General features: G+C 37.9%; 1 protein-coding gene across 2 annotated transcripts in view; it reads left to right on the forward strand.

The window, feature by feature from the left end:
• The window catches only part of RASA2 (RAS p21 protein activator 2), a 198458-nt gene that overhangs the window by 179839 nt on the left and 6342 nt on the right, over positions 1 to 12277 (forward strand). Inside the window, exons 23-27 of one of the 2 annotated variants that reach the window (XM_005869997.2) lie at positions 905 to 978; positions 1430 to 1536; positions 3912 to 3923; positions 10377 to 10459; positions 11107 to 11315. In XM_005869997.2, the coding sequence (XP_005870059.2) occupies positions 905 to 978; positions 1430 to 1536; positions 3912 to 3923; positions 10377 to 10459; positions 11107 to 11315 (485 nt within the window). Of the gene's footprint in view, positions 1 to 904; positions 979 to 1429; positions 1540 to 3911; positions 3924 to 10376; positions 10460 to 11106; positions 11316 to 12277 lie in introns of both variants that reach the window. The other variant, XM_014542697.1, reaches the window with a different exon arrangement.

Raw genomic sequence — 12277 nt, forward strand, 5'->3', positions numbered from 1 at the left:
AGGACACATATGTAATATCTTAATCAATAAAAAAATATATTTTAAAAAAAACAAAAACAAAAAGTCTCTTTGTATTCAGAGCTTTAGAGATATCAGAATTGCAGTTAAGAGATTATAGATTGAATTCTTTCTACAGGGAAATATATTGTGGTTTTTATTTATTTTATTTTTTACTAGAGGCCCATTTACTATACGCCTTCCCTTCCCCTGGCTGTGTGCACCGGTTTTCCTCCAGCACCCAGGACCCAGGCCTTTGCTCCAGCCACTCGCTCGGGCCGCAGTAGAGAAGCCAAGCTTCTTCAGTCATAGCTCCACCGGAGCCTTCAGTCTGTATATGCAAATTAACCGCCATCTTTGTTGGGTTAATTTGCATACTCATCCGATTGGCTGGTGGGCATAGCGGAGTGATACCAATTTGCATGTTTCTCTTTTATTAGTGTAGATTTTTTTAATTCTCACTTGAGGATATTGTTCCATTAATTTTTAGGGAGAGTGGAAGAGAGAGGGAAAGACAGAAACATCGATGTGAGAGAAACATATCAATTGGTTGCCTCCTGCACATGCCCTGACCAGAGCCCAGGCTGGGAAGGAGCCTGCAACTGAGGTTCAAGCCCTTGACCAGAATTGAACCTGGGACCCTTCAGTCCATAGGCCAGTGCTCTATCCACTGAGCCAAACTAGCTAGGGCTTACTCTGGTTTTTAAATAACTTAAGAATAACCTTTTTAGAATACCTATCATTTATTAATTACTCTACAATTAAATATGTGTTTTGCTTTATAAATTACAATTATGTACATTTCTTAATATTGAAGAACTTTACAGTATTATCCATGACATTTAAAATAAGCTGAATTTATGATGTATCATATCACAAAGTAATATTTGCCTGTTTGCCCATTTAGTTCTTGGATGAAATTTCATCTACTGAAACTAAAGAGTCCAGTGGTACGAGTGAGCCTGTGCAACTGAAAGAAGGGTAATTCAATGAAATTAGACATTAAAGTCACATTTTAGTATAGACGTTAAGTAAGTACAAAGGGTATGGGTTTGGGAGTGAGGAAATAGGGGTGGGGGTGTGGTTTCTGTGCTACAACTGCCTAAGTAACATCCATCAGGTAAGTCACCCACTGTCCTATAAACTTTGTCAGATGGGCATGACTCCTTGTCTATACAGTCCTAGAATTGTTTTGCAAATATAATAAGATTGTGGGTATTAAGCAAATTAGAATTACTATTTGGAAAAGTAACAGTACTATTCAGTCTTAAAGTAGTATTATTGAAAGTTTGGGGGGTGGAAACCACTCATTTGGCATTTTTAATTCTGGATGGCACAGTTATAAATATCATTTAAAATGAAAGGACAGTTTTTTGTTTTGGATTAACTTTTAGTATTTGTAACTAAATGTTTACATCTGTTGTTTTTGCAGTGAGATGTATAAAAGAGCTCAGGGAAGAACTCGGATTGGAAAAAAGAATTTCAAGAAACGGTGGTTCTGCTTAACAAGCAGAGAGCTCACCTACCACAAACAGCCAGGTAGTTGTGTTTATGCTTTATTGTGGGGTCTTTTCCTGGTTCTCAGTGAAGGTTTCTTTTTGCTGCTTATTGTGACTCTAGTGAACCTTTTCACTAATACTATAGTGTATAGTTTCTCACAGTGATGCACACACACTAAGAATGCAATAAATATTTGACAAGTGACACCATGTAAGTTACATTTTTCTCTCACATGCTCTGTCTTTTTAAAATTCCTGCTGTTATAATCAATAAGAAACAACATTAAGACTTCTTAGGACTTGGAAGTTTCTTTAACTCTCAAAGCCAAATTGGTAAGAATCAGTATCTAATAAATGAGACTATTTCAGTGGTTTGCTGGTTAATGTCAGTCAAAAATTCTCAGTCATACCATAGGTAGTGATTCCTATAAAGTTATCAGATTCATTCTAGACTGATTCAAAGATCTTTTCTTTGAATATGGTTCCACAGATTGAAATTCCCCTTTGTCTTTCTTGTGCAAATATACCTCTAATGCATCAGTTTTCAGGTTGATTTCTCCAAACTGGAGCTAAAACTTAAATACTTGAAAAGTAATCCAAGTACAGAATACTTTTTTTTAAAATTATCTTTATTGTTGAAAGTATTGACAACAGGGGGGTGAGGACATGAGTGGGGAGGTGGGGGGGGGGGGGAAATGGGGCGATAAGGACACATATGTAATAACTTAATCAATAAAGAAAAAAAAGGAAGTATTACATATGTCCCTTCTTTTTTCCCCATTGACCTCCCCCCTCCCATCACACACCCCCTCAGGCCTTCACCACACTACTGTCTGTGTCCATGAATTATGCATATATGCATATAAGTTATTTTAGATTTTCAGGATAGTCACCCTAATCTTTTACAGCTGTCTCAACCCCATATAAATCAACCTTATTTGTGTAGGTATGGTTTCCTTTTTTGAAGCTTTTCAAAGCACTTGCCTAATTTTCAAATAAATAGTAAATGTGTTAGTAGGGGACAGACACTTTAAGTATATTTCAGTAAATTATAATTACAACATGGAAAATGGCATAAATAGGTTTGGGAACAAACCCAACAGACTTGGTAAGCAAAAAAGCTGAACCAGTGGAACAGAAGGATACAGGCTTAATAGATAGTTGCCTAGCAACCACAAGCATTCAGCATCCCATGAGCATCATCATTTAGTATGTTTTACAGAGGAAATGGGGAGTCTCAGTCAATCCATCAAATCTGTTAGGTAAAGTAAGAGAGCTTCTGCTATAAATTCTGAAATGATAAAACAAACACCAAACATAGGCTACTTTTAAGAGAATGTAGAGTGCCAAATAGAGTGTTTTTTGAAGAATAGAGTAATAAGAAAAATTTTTTGTTTCATAATTTCTTTGAATGGCCTAGTCAGAAGACTATATATGTCCAGATATATTAATAAGACAAAAGAAACCAAGTGCATTTTATTTTTAGGCATCCAGATAATTTTTTGGCTGAAGATCAATAGGCTATATACTGCCCTTCCAGACAGCATTTTTTATGCTAAGCATACTTCAAGGGATTTAGAAGTTATAGTTTATGTTGAATACTATATATATGTCCTCACATACATAGCAGCATTCTTTTTTTTTTAAATATATTTTATTGATTTTTTACAGAGAGGAAGGGAGAGGGATAGAGAATTAGAATATCGATGAGAGAGAAACTTCCATCAGCTGCCTCCTGCACACCCCCACTGGGGATGTGCCCGCAACCAAGGTACATGCCCTTGACTGGAATCGAACCCGGGACCTTTCAGTCCGCAGGCCGGGGCTCTATCCACTGAGCCAAACCGGTTAGGGCCATAGCAGCATTCTTAAAATAGTTGTCACAATGTGCCAGTTATGTTTACATTTCAATTTTATTGAAATAAAATGTAAGGTGAGTCATTCTCCATGAATAAATTAGCTATTTTTTTTCTCATTTAAAGTATTTTCTAATCCAAGCCAGTATTGTAAAGTCCTTTTTGGTTTTAGAATTTAAGAATCAGATGAGAGCTTTGGACCCTTCCCTCCAAAAAAAATGCACATACAAACTAGACACAAACTTTGCATGTAATTTCAGGGAGTTCGTAGACCCAAAGTCTATTCACAGTTCTCAAGAACCTCTGTTCTATCCCGTGATCTTATAAGCATAAAATTGTGTAGAATGATTAGTTGCTCTAGGTATAAAATAGACACATTAGAAGTTACATTGTTTTCAGGCCTTAAGAAATTTAACATGTTGGAATGACATTGGAGGAGTGAGCTCTATTATATGAAGTTTACCAAAGGCTACAGTTTTAAGCATCCATGCTTGCTGCTTTAACTATTTTGATGGATTTTTCCAAAATGTATTACATGCTTTCCTGCCTTCTAAAAAAGAGTTCATTGAACGTAAGTTAACGTTTTCTGGATGACTTGGGTCTGTCATTGATAATATTAATTATTACATAATGCTCTGATTTAGTGATGTTTTCAGGGCTGTTATGGGTGTGTGCAGCTGTTTACTCCCCAGCTAAATGCCTTGGACTGCTGTTGCTTTTTGTGTTCCTGTGTTTGCTTAATATAGTTTTTCTCTATTCTCTTTATGTTTAGGCTGTCACTTAATTTCTTGTGCTGTCAGTGAACCATAACGTAACATCTCACTTGCACCTCCATCACCCACCTCCATTTTTTACTGCTAATATACTAGGAGTGAGGATACAGGTTCTGTGTTTGTTAAAATTATGCATAAGATTAAAAGTCTTTGATGAAAGACTTCAGGAATTTTTTCTAAAATAAAATACATGGGCTTTGGATTCTCTGGTTGTTGAGCAAATGTTTTGTTTACTTCCTGTTTCCTTGCTGCTTTCTGGATAGCCACAGCTGCTAGTTAAGTCTCTTGCTGCACTTCCTACGTGACTTTGGTGTCTGAAAGAGTGCCTCCCAAATTTCCTATCACATAGCTCTGAATCATTGAGTCTCACTCTATCCTCTTACTGGAAACTAGTATTCTGAATTTTTCTGCCACTTAGAATCAAACAATATAGTCTTTTCCCAAATTATTGGGAAAGGAATTAATAGAATTTTCTCATTATTAAGGGTATTTCTCAAATAAGTTATTAAAAATTTGGTGCCTGCTTAGAGAATTACTAACAAGCAATAGTAAGCAACAGAACTTCAGTACAATTAAAGTAATATGTGGCAAGTGAATATTATGGGTCACTCAATCAGTTATCAGTCATGCTTACATTGACAATTTTTTATGGGCCTGTCTGCTTGGATTATGGTTTTATATTGCTGCATTGTGATGCAGTCATCTACACCTGGAAGTTCTCCTGGTTGTGTGCTGGGATCAAGGGAGTTACTGGTATTCCAGCCTCTTCCTTTCTCACCCAGCCTCTCCTTTTGCATTCTCCTTATGTCGCTTCACCAGACTACTCTTGCAATTCTTTAACTTGTACTCTTTTACATTCGTGCTTTTGCATATGCTCTACCTAGAAATCCCCTTCTTTCCTTCTTCACCTGTGTAATTTGTTGTCCTTTAAGCCTCAAATCCAGTGTTAGCTCTTTACAGAAGTTATTTATAAGCTTCCAGCCACTTGAGTTGAGCTCTTCCTTTACTATGTTTCTTTAAGGCTTTAGTGATAACTTCTGTGACATAGGTGGTCCTTACTTTTCTCTCTCTCTTCCCCTAGTCTTTAAAATCCTTAGTGGTTAGGGGCCATGTTTTACTACCTTCATTAATACATTAGTAAATGTTTTTAATAAATGGTGTTTTTCAAAGAAGGCCATATCTTCTGGATATGTTGTCATCTGAATTATTTTAAGAACCACCACTCTAGGCTTCTAAACTGTTCACCAGGCATACTAATAATAGATTATTAACAAATTAATCTCTGAAATTTTATCCTGTGTTCTCCAAATTTGATTAGATATTGTCTACTTTTGGGAGACCTGGCATATTCAGATACATACATATAGCCTACAGAACTTCCATATGATAGCAAATGTTCTAGCTCATATAGCTTGTGGACAATGTAAAAGAAATTTCCATGAAGCTTTAAACAGAAATCTTAATACATTTGGGTTGACTTGATTTTCACCTGCTTTTTTTTTTTTTTAATCTTCACACTATTCTAGACTTGGAGAACACAGTAGTGAATAAAACATACCAAAACCCTTGCCCTTGTGGATCTTGCCGTTTAGTAGTAATAGACAATCCATACAAAAAAGTATGTACCTGTGCACCGAAAGGTTGCCAGTTCAATTCCCAGTCAGGGCAGGTATGGAAGGCAGCCAGTCTCTCTCTCTCTCTCCTTCTCTCAGCATGTCTTTGGGTGAGGATTTAAAAAGAAAGTATATCATATTGGGTGATTATAAATGAGATGGACAGATGGGGAAGATGGCGGCATAGGTAAACACCGCAGACTGCTGCCGCAAACAACCACTTCAAAATTACAACTAAAAGACGGAACGGACATCACCCAGAACCGCAGGAAGGCTGGCTGAGGAGAGACTCTTCAACTAGAAGGAAAAATAACAGCACACCGAGGCTCAGAGGAAAAGAAGAAGGGGAATATAGAATGATGGGCTTATTGAGCAGAGTTGCGATATTAAAAAATTTTTAAATGTCACTAAGAAAGTGACATTTCAGCAAAGACCTAAAGGTGATGAGGGAATGTGCCATGTGGATATTTGAGGTAGTAATAATGCAGACATAACTAATGGCAGCCAGTACAAACACCCTGAAACAGAAGCTTGCCTGGAGTATTCAAGAAACATGAGAAAGCTCTTGCGGCTAAGGAAAAAGAAAAGAGCAAGGGGTAATCATAGAAACTGATGTCAAAAGATCATGGAGAAGTTAGACTTTATAGGGCTTATGGACCATTGGAAGTCTTTTACTCTAAGATGGAAAGGCATTGGAGAGTTTTAAGCAGAGGAATAACATTTTAATGGGATTAATCACTCATGCCATGTGGAGTGCTGTGAGAAGAATAGAATGCAGGGGTCAAAGAGACCAATTAAGAGGCTGTTGCAGTAACTCAGAGAGCAAGGGGGCCAGTTGGTAACAATGGAGGTGGTAAAAATAGATCACGTTCCAGGTCTGTTTTGAAGATAGTACTCACAGGATTTGCTAAAGGATCAGATATCAAGAGTGAGAGAAAAAGGCAGGATCCTCCCACCCCACACTGCCCAGCACACTATTTCTTCTATAACATACTTCTCTTTTCTGGATTCGTTATTTATTTTGCAGGAATTATTTCAGATAGGCTTTATGGCTGATAAATTGTCTGAGTCCTTGCATATTTTTTAAAAAGTGTTCATTTTACCCTTACTCTTAAATAATAGTTAGACTGAATTTAACATTATATTTCCTCAGAACTTTTAAGATATTACTCCGTGGAGTCCTAGCTGGTGGCTCAGTGGATATAGTGTCAGCCTGGGGACTGAAGGGTCCCAGGTTCAATTCCAGTCAAGGGCACATGCCCAAGTTGCTGCCTCGATCCACAGTAGGGGGTGTGCAGGAGGCAGCCAATCAATGATTCTCTCTCACCATTGAGGTTTCTATCTCTCTCACTTTCTCTCTGAAATCAATAAAAATACATATATATTTTTTAAAAAGGTAATACTCCATGGTTTGCTAGTTTCCGTTGTTGCTGATGAGAATTTTTATGTCAGTCCTCTAATTCTCAGTCTTGATTCTTCTTCCTAAAAACTTAAGACTTCCTTTAGCTTTCAAGCTTTGATATTTTACAGTCACCTGTATAGGTATTGCCTTTTTGTTTCTATGTGCTCAGTACTTGTTGGATCCTTTTTGTCTGAAGATTTCTCCCTTTATCTCTTGGACATTTTCATTGGTAATTTTCTCCTGAACACTATTTCTCTTCTGTTTCTGGAATTCTTTTTTTTTTTTTTTAATATATTTCATTGAATTTTTTACGAGAGGAAGGGAGAGGGATAGAGAGTTAGAAACATCAATGAGAGAGAAACATTGATCAGCTGCCTCCTGCACACCTCCCACTGGGGATGTGCCCACAACCAAAGTACATGCCCTTGACCAGAATCGAACCTGGGACCCTTCAGTCCCCAGGCCGACGCTCTATCCACTGAGCCAAACCGACTAGGGCTGTTTCTGGAATTCTTATTAGACAGCTATTGAAACTTCTAAATCCATCACTGCGGCTCTTAACGTTTTTACTTAACAGTTTCTTTCTCTTTTTTGTACGTATTTTTTAGAAAGTCCTCAGTAAAGTCTTCTGTTTTAATAATTTACTTTGCAATTCATTCTATTTACTGTGAATTAACTCTGATGACATGACAGTATATGTGCCTGGGAGCAGTGTGCTTTCTCTATGTATGCCAAATTATAATTTGTCCAGAAATTAACAAATATAGCAATCCTAGGGTATGTGCATGCTTTGTATATTCAACAAATCTAAAAATAGAAATTTCCTGCAAAATTTGTAAATTCTCTGTAACCTCTGTGGTGCCCCCTGTAGTGTAGATCGGCACCCACAGACATGTCTTCTGCCCCATAATTTGTCACACAGTTTCCTCAGATTTCCTCTCTTTGTTGTGTTATGTGTGTCTCTCCTTTAGAGTTTGGTGATTTCCTCATCTCTTTGGTGATTTTGTGTTGTGTGTGTGATTTGCTCATATTTGTTCATCTTTTTTGCGATTTTTGTGTGATTTGCTCTTATTTGTGTTTTACAGTTTGATTCCTGCTCGAGTGTTCGGTGGCTTACGGCCCTTGATTGAGGGAGGGGCAAGGGTGCTAGTGCTTGTTTTCTGGTGTGGGTGCTCTTCTTCCCTCCTGAGGGCCAGCAGCTACCTGTGACATGGCACTGCTCTACAGCCCAGTATGCATCCTTGCTGCTTTAGCCCAGGATATATGCCTCTGTTGACTGATGCTTAGCACAAGCTGGAGGGGTGGGAGGAGGAGAGATGAAGACCTAATTGGCCCAGCTGTTCCAGATGCAGCTCGCCGACTAATCATGCTGATGTGTCTGAGTGTGTCCATTGACTCTGGCTTAAGCTGTCTTCTAACCAGTCCTACTTGTGCAGATGTCTTCTATGCTACATGTAGCTCTGCCTGTGGCTTTCTTGAGTTTACTCCCTCCCCATTTCCCCTGCCGTAAATTTGACCTTGTCTGCTTTCAGGAGACCACTGTTAGTCTTTTCTTATTATCCTATGCATTTACAATTTATATTTGTTAAAGTTAAATGTCATTTCCTTAGAAAAGTTTCCCCTAACCACCCAATTTAAAATAACTTCCCAATTACTTTCTATAACATCACCTCAGGTAATTTTCATTATAGCATTCATCTCCACCTAATATATATTTGTCTATGTCAGTCTTTCCAGACCTAAACATCAACTTCATTAGGGGCCTATTATGTTCTGCTTACTGCTTAGTCCAAAGTGAGATACAGTGTCTGGTATATAGTACACATTCAATACAATAGTTGAATTAAGTGATTTTATGTGTTTTTTTAATTATATATCACATCTGCTTGAATTACACAAATTTTAGATTTTATGATAGGAACCAGACTTAGCAAATAGTCTATGTTGACCTCTCTGTTTAAGACAGAAAGCCTTTATTAAACAAATAACTGTCTTTGACCAAAAAGCTGTACATTACATGGACTAATGTAAAATGTAAAGGTCTTAACCTCCAGCACTTTAATCTACATGTCATTAAAACAAAGTTTGGGGAAAGAAAACAAAGCTTTGACTTTCTAAGAACAATATTACAAAATGACCAGAAAAAGTCATAATCCTATTTGTTTATAGTTCCTATGATTATATGAGATCAAGTCTGTTCTCACGTAAATTGTAAGTTGAAGTGCATCATATTCTTCATGCCATATTATTATGGAGCTTCTTTTTTTATTGATTTTTTTAGAGGGAGAGGGAGAGAGAAACATCGATGTGAGAGCAAAACATCTATTGACTGGCTCCTAAGCGTGCCACCTCTCTTCCCACTCCCCAGGATTGAGCCTGTAATGTAACCCAGGCTTGTGCCCTGACTGGGAATCAAACCCATAACCTTTCGCTACACAGGATGATGCCGACCCAACTGAGCTACCCCAGCCAGGACTGGAGGTTTTTTAGCAAACTCAAATTTCCAAATTCTTAAATTGGGTTAAAGATTCACTGTACCAAATAAAATTTTTACTTTTGTTCCCTGTATCTCTTAGAGTAAATTTGGTAGCTCTAGTCAGCTGACCAGCCAACATGTGATAGTAATGAACAATTTTTCAATGAAAAGTCATTATTTTGAGGGTTACCCCTTAATTATATTGGAAACCAGAAAAATTTACCTAGATACAGATTCACTGCTCATGTAATAACTCCATGAATGAAAATTAAGCAAGTTTCAAATAGGCCTCTGTCGCTAAGTATTTTTTTTAGGTCTCCATTTAATATTACAAACTATTATAACATTTTACCAAATTATATTGAATATTAAGAAAAGATTTATGAGAATTTGTTCTAATCAACTGAAAAATGCTTTTTGAGTATGATCTCACAGTAAAATAAAAATAATGCTAGATATATAAAAAATAATTATAACACTTTTACTTTCTACATAGAGATCAAATTTATTTCCACATTTTTCCTTGAAAATGTTTTAATTTTATACTGAAAAAAAGTAAAGAGGAAGTCACTTTATAGAAAACAAATCAAAAGTTATCTGTTCCATAAAATAAAATATTTATATGTGTGCAGTTTGGAAATCTGTAGTTACTTATACTCCTACCATCAAGAAGATGAACTGAAACCTTACAGAATTAGCCTCTTAGCGTTATAATTCTCAGGAAATTATTTTAATTTTGTTGTACTTCTTTTCTTTTTAGGGAAAGATGCACTTTACACAATTCCAGTGAAAAACATTCTTGCTGTGGAAAAACTGGAAGATAGCTCTTTCAACAAGAAAAATGTAAGTTACAGAAATAATTAAAGCTTTTTAAAGTGCATGTAATTACTTAGTTGAAAATTTTCCAGAGGTTGATCATTTTAGTGTTTGCCATTAATCATTAATATTTTATAATTGCTGTTTAGAACTGTCTTAAAATTGTTCGTTATTGTTGATGCCTTGTAGAGTCTGCCTAGCCTATTCAGTTAACAGCACTTTTCTCAATATTATCCTATTAAACTTCTCAGCTTGACATTTAAATCTTTAGTGATATATTCTTAACCAATCTGTGCAATCCTATCTTCTGCTGCCATTCAGTACATACCATTATACTCCAGCCAACCAAGGCGATTTCCTTGTTTTGCTCTATTTCCCACTGCTTTGCCGTTACTTATACTTTTTCTTCCATCTGAAATTCCCTCCCTTTATTCCTATTTATATGATAGTCCATTCCTTTGGCCATGTATGGCTTCTAAAAATTATATAGTGATGATCAGTTTAGTATCATGTGACTCTGATTGTCCTTGCTTGTAAAGTAACAGTTCATAAGCTACTTCAGCAACAGTTATCTAGCCAAGCAAACTATATTTCTGTGATATACCTTTTTCTGTTTTGTGCTATGTCTTGGTTTTTAGACTGTCACTAACTTTTTATCTTAATTGCCTATAAAGATGTTCCAAGTAATTCATACGGAGAAACCACTCTACGTCCAGGCAAATAATTGTGTAGAAGCTAATGAATGGATAGACGTACTCTGCAGGGTGAGCCGGTGCAATCAGAACAGGCTCAGCTCTTACCATCCCTCTGCATATCTCAATGGCAGCTGGCTCTGCTGTCAGGAGACCAGTGAAAGTGCTCTCGGCTGCAAGCCATGTACTGCGTAAGTTTCTTTCCGATTGAAAAAGCAGTGTTTCAGATGTGGTCTCTCTATGCAATGGAATATTTCCAGCCATAAAATGAAATGACGTACTTTCATATGCTACAACACACATGAGCCTTGGAAACATGCTAAATGAAGGAAGCCAGACAAGAAGACCATATACCTTACAATAATATTTATATAGTGTCCAGAATAGGTTAGTTCATAGAGACAGAAAGTAGATTAGCAGTACGTGGGGTGGGAGGGTAGGAGGGATGGAGAGTGCTAATGGGTAAAGTGTTTCTTTTTAGAGTGATAGAAATGTTCTCAAATTAATAGTGGCTGGCACAAGTCAGAAAAAAGGGCAACGTAAACTTGAGCCAAGATATCAAGGAAGAAGGGCTAAGCATTCTCTTTTTTAAAATTATATGTTTTTATTGATTTCAGAGAGAGGAAGGGGGAGAGGGAGAGAGAGAGGGAAATATCAATGATGAGAGAAAATCATTGATCAGCTGCCTCCTGCATGCCCCCCACCAGAGGTCAAGACTGCAAACCAGGCATGTGCCCTGACTGGGAATCAAACCATGACCCCCTGATTCATAGGTCAGTGCTCAGCCACTGAGCCACACTGGCTGGGCTAAGCACTCCCTTTTATGATTGTACTAGAGGCCCGGTGCACAAAAATTTGTGCACTTGGGGGTGAGGGGGGGGAGGGGGGCCCGGCCTGTGCCCTCTTGCAGTCTGGGACCCCTCGGGAGATAACGACCTGCTGGCTTAGGCCTGCTCCCCTGCTCCCGAGGGCACGCCCAATCCCTAGGTGCAGCCCCTGGTCAGGCTCAGAGCAGGGCCGATTGGGGAGTTGGGGCGCCGCCCCCTGTCACACACAGAGCAGGGCAGATCAGGGGGTTGGGGTGCTGCACCCTGTCACACTCAGGGCAGGGCCAATGGGGAGGTTATGGCTCTACCCTGTCACACACAGAGCA

Source organism: Myotis brandtii, unplaced genomic scaffold (assembly GCF_000412655.1).
Source record: "Myotis brandtii unplaced genomic scaffold, ASM41265v1 scaffold312, whole genome shotgun sequence".
In the NCBI taxonomy this organism is placed as follows: domain Eukaryota; kingdom Metazoa; phylum Chordata; class Mammalia; order Chiroptera; family Vespertilionidae; genus Myotis; species Myotis brandtii.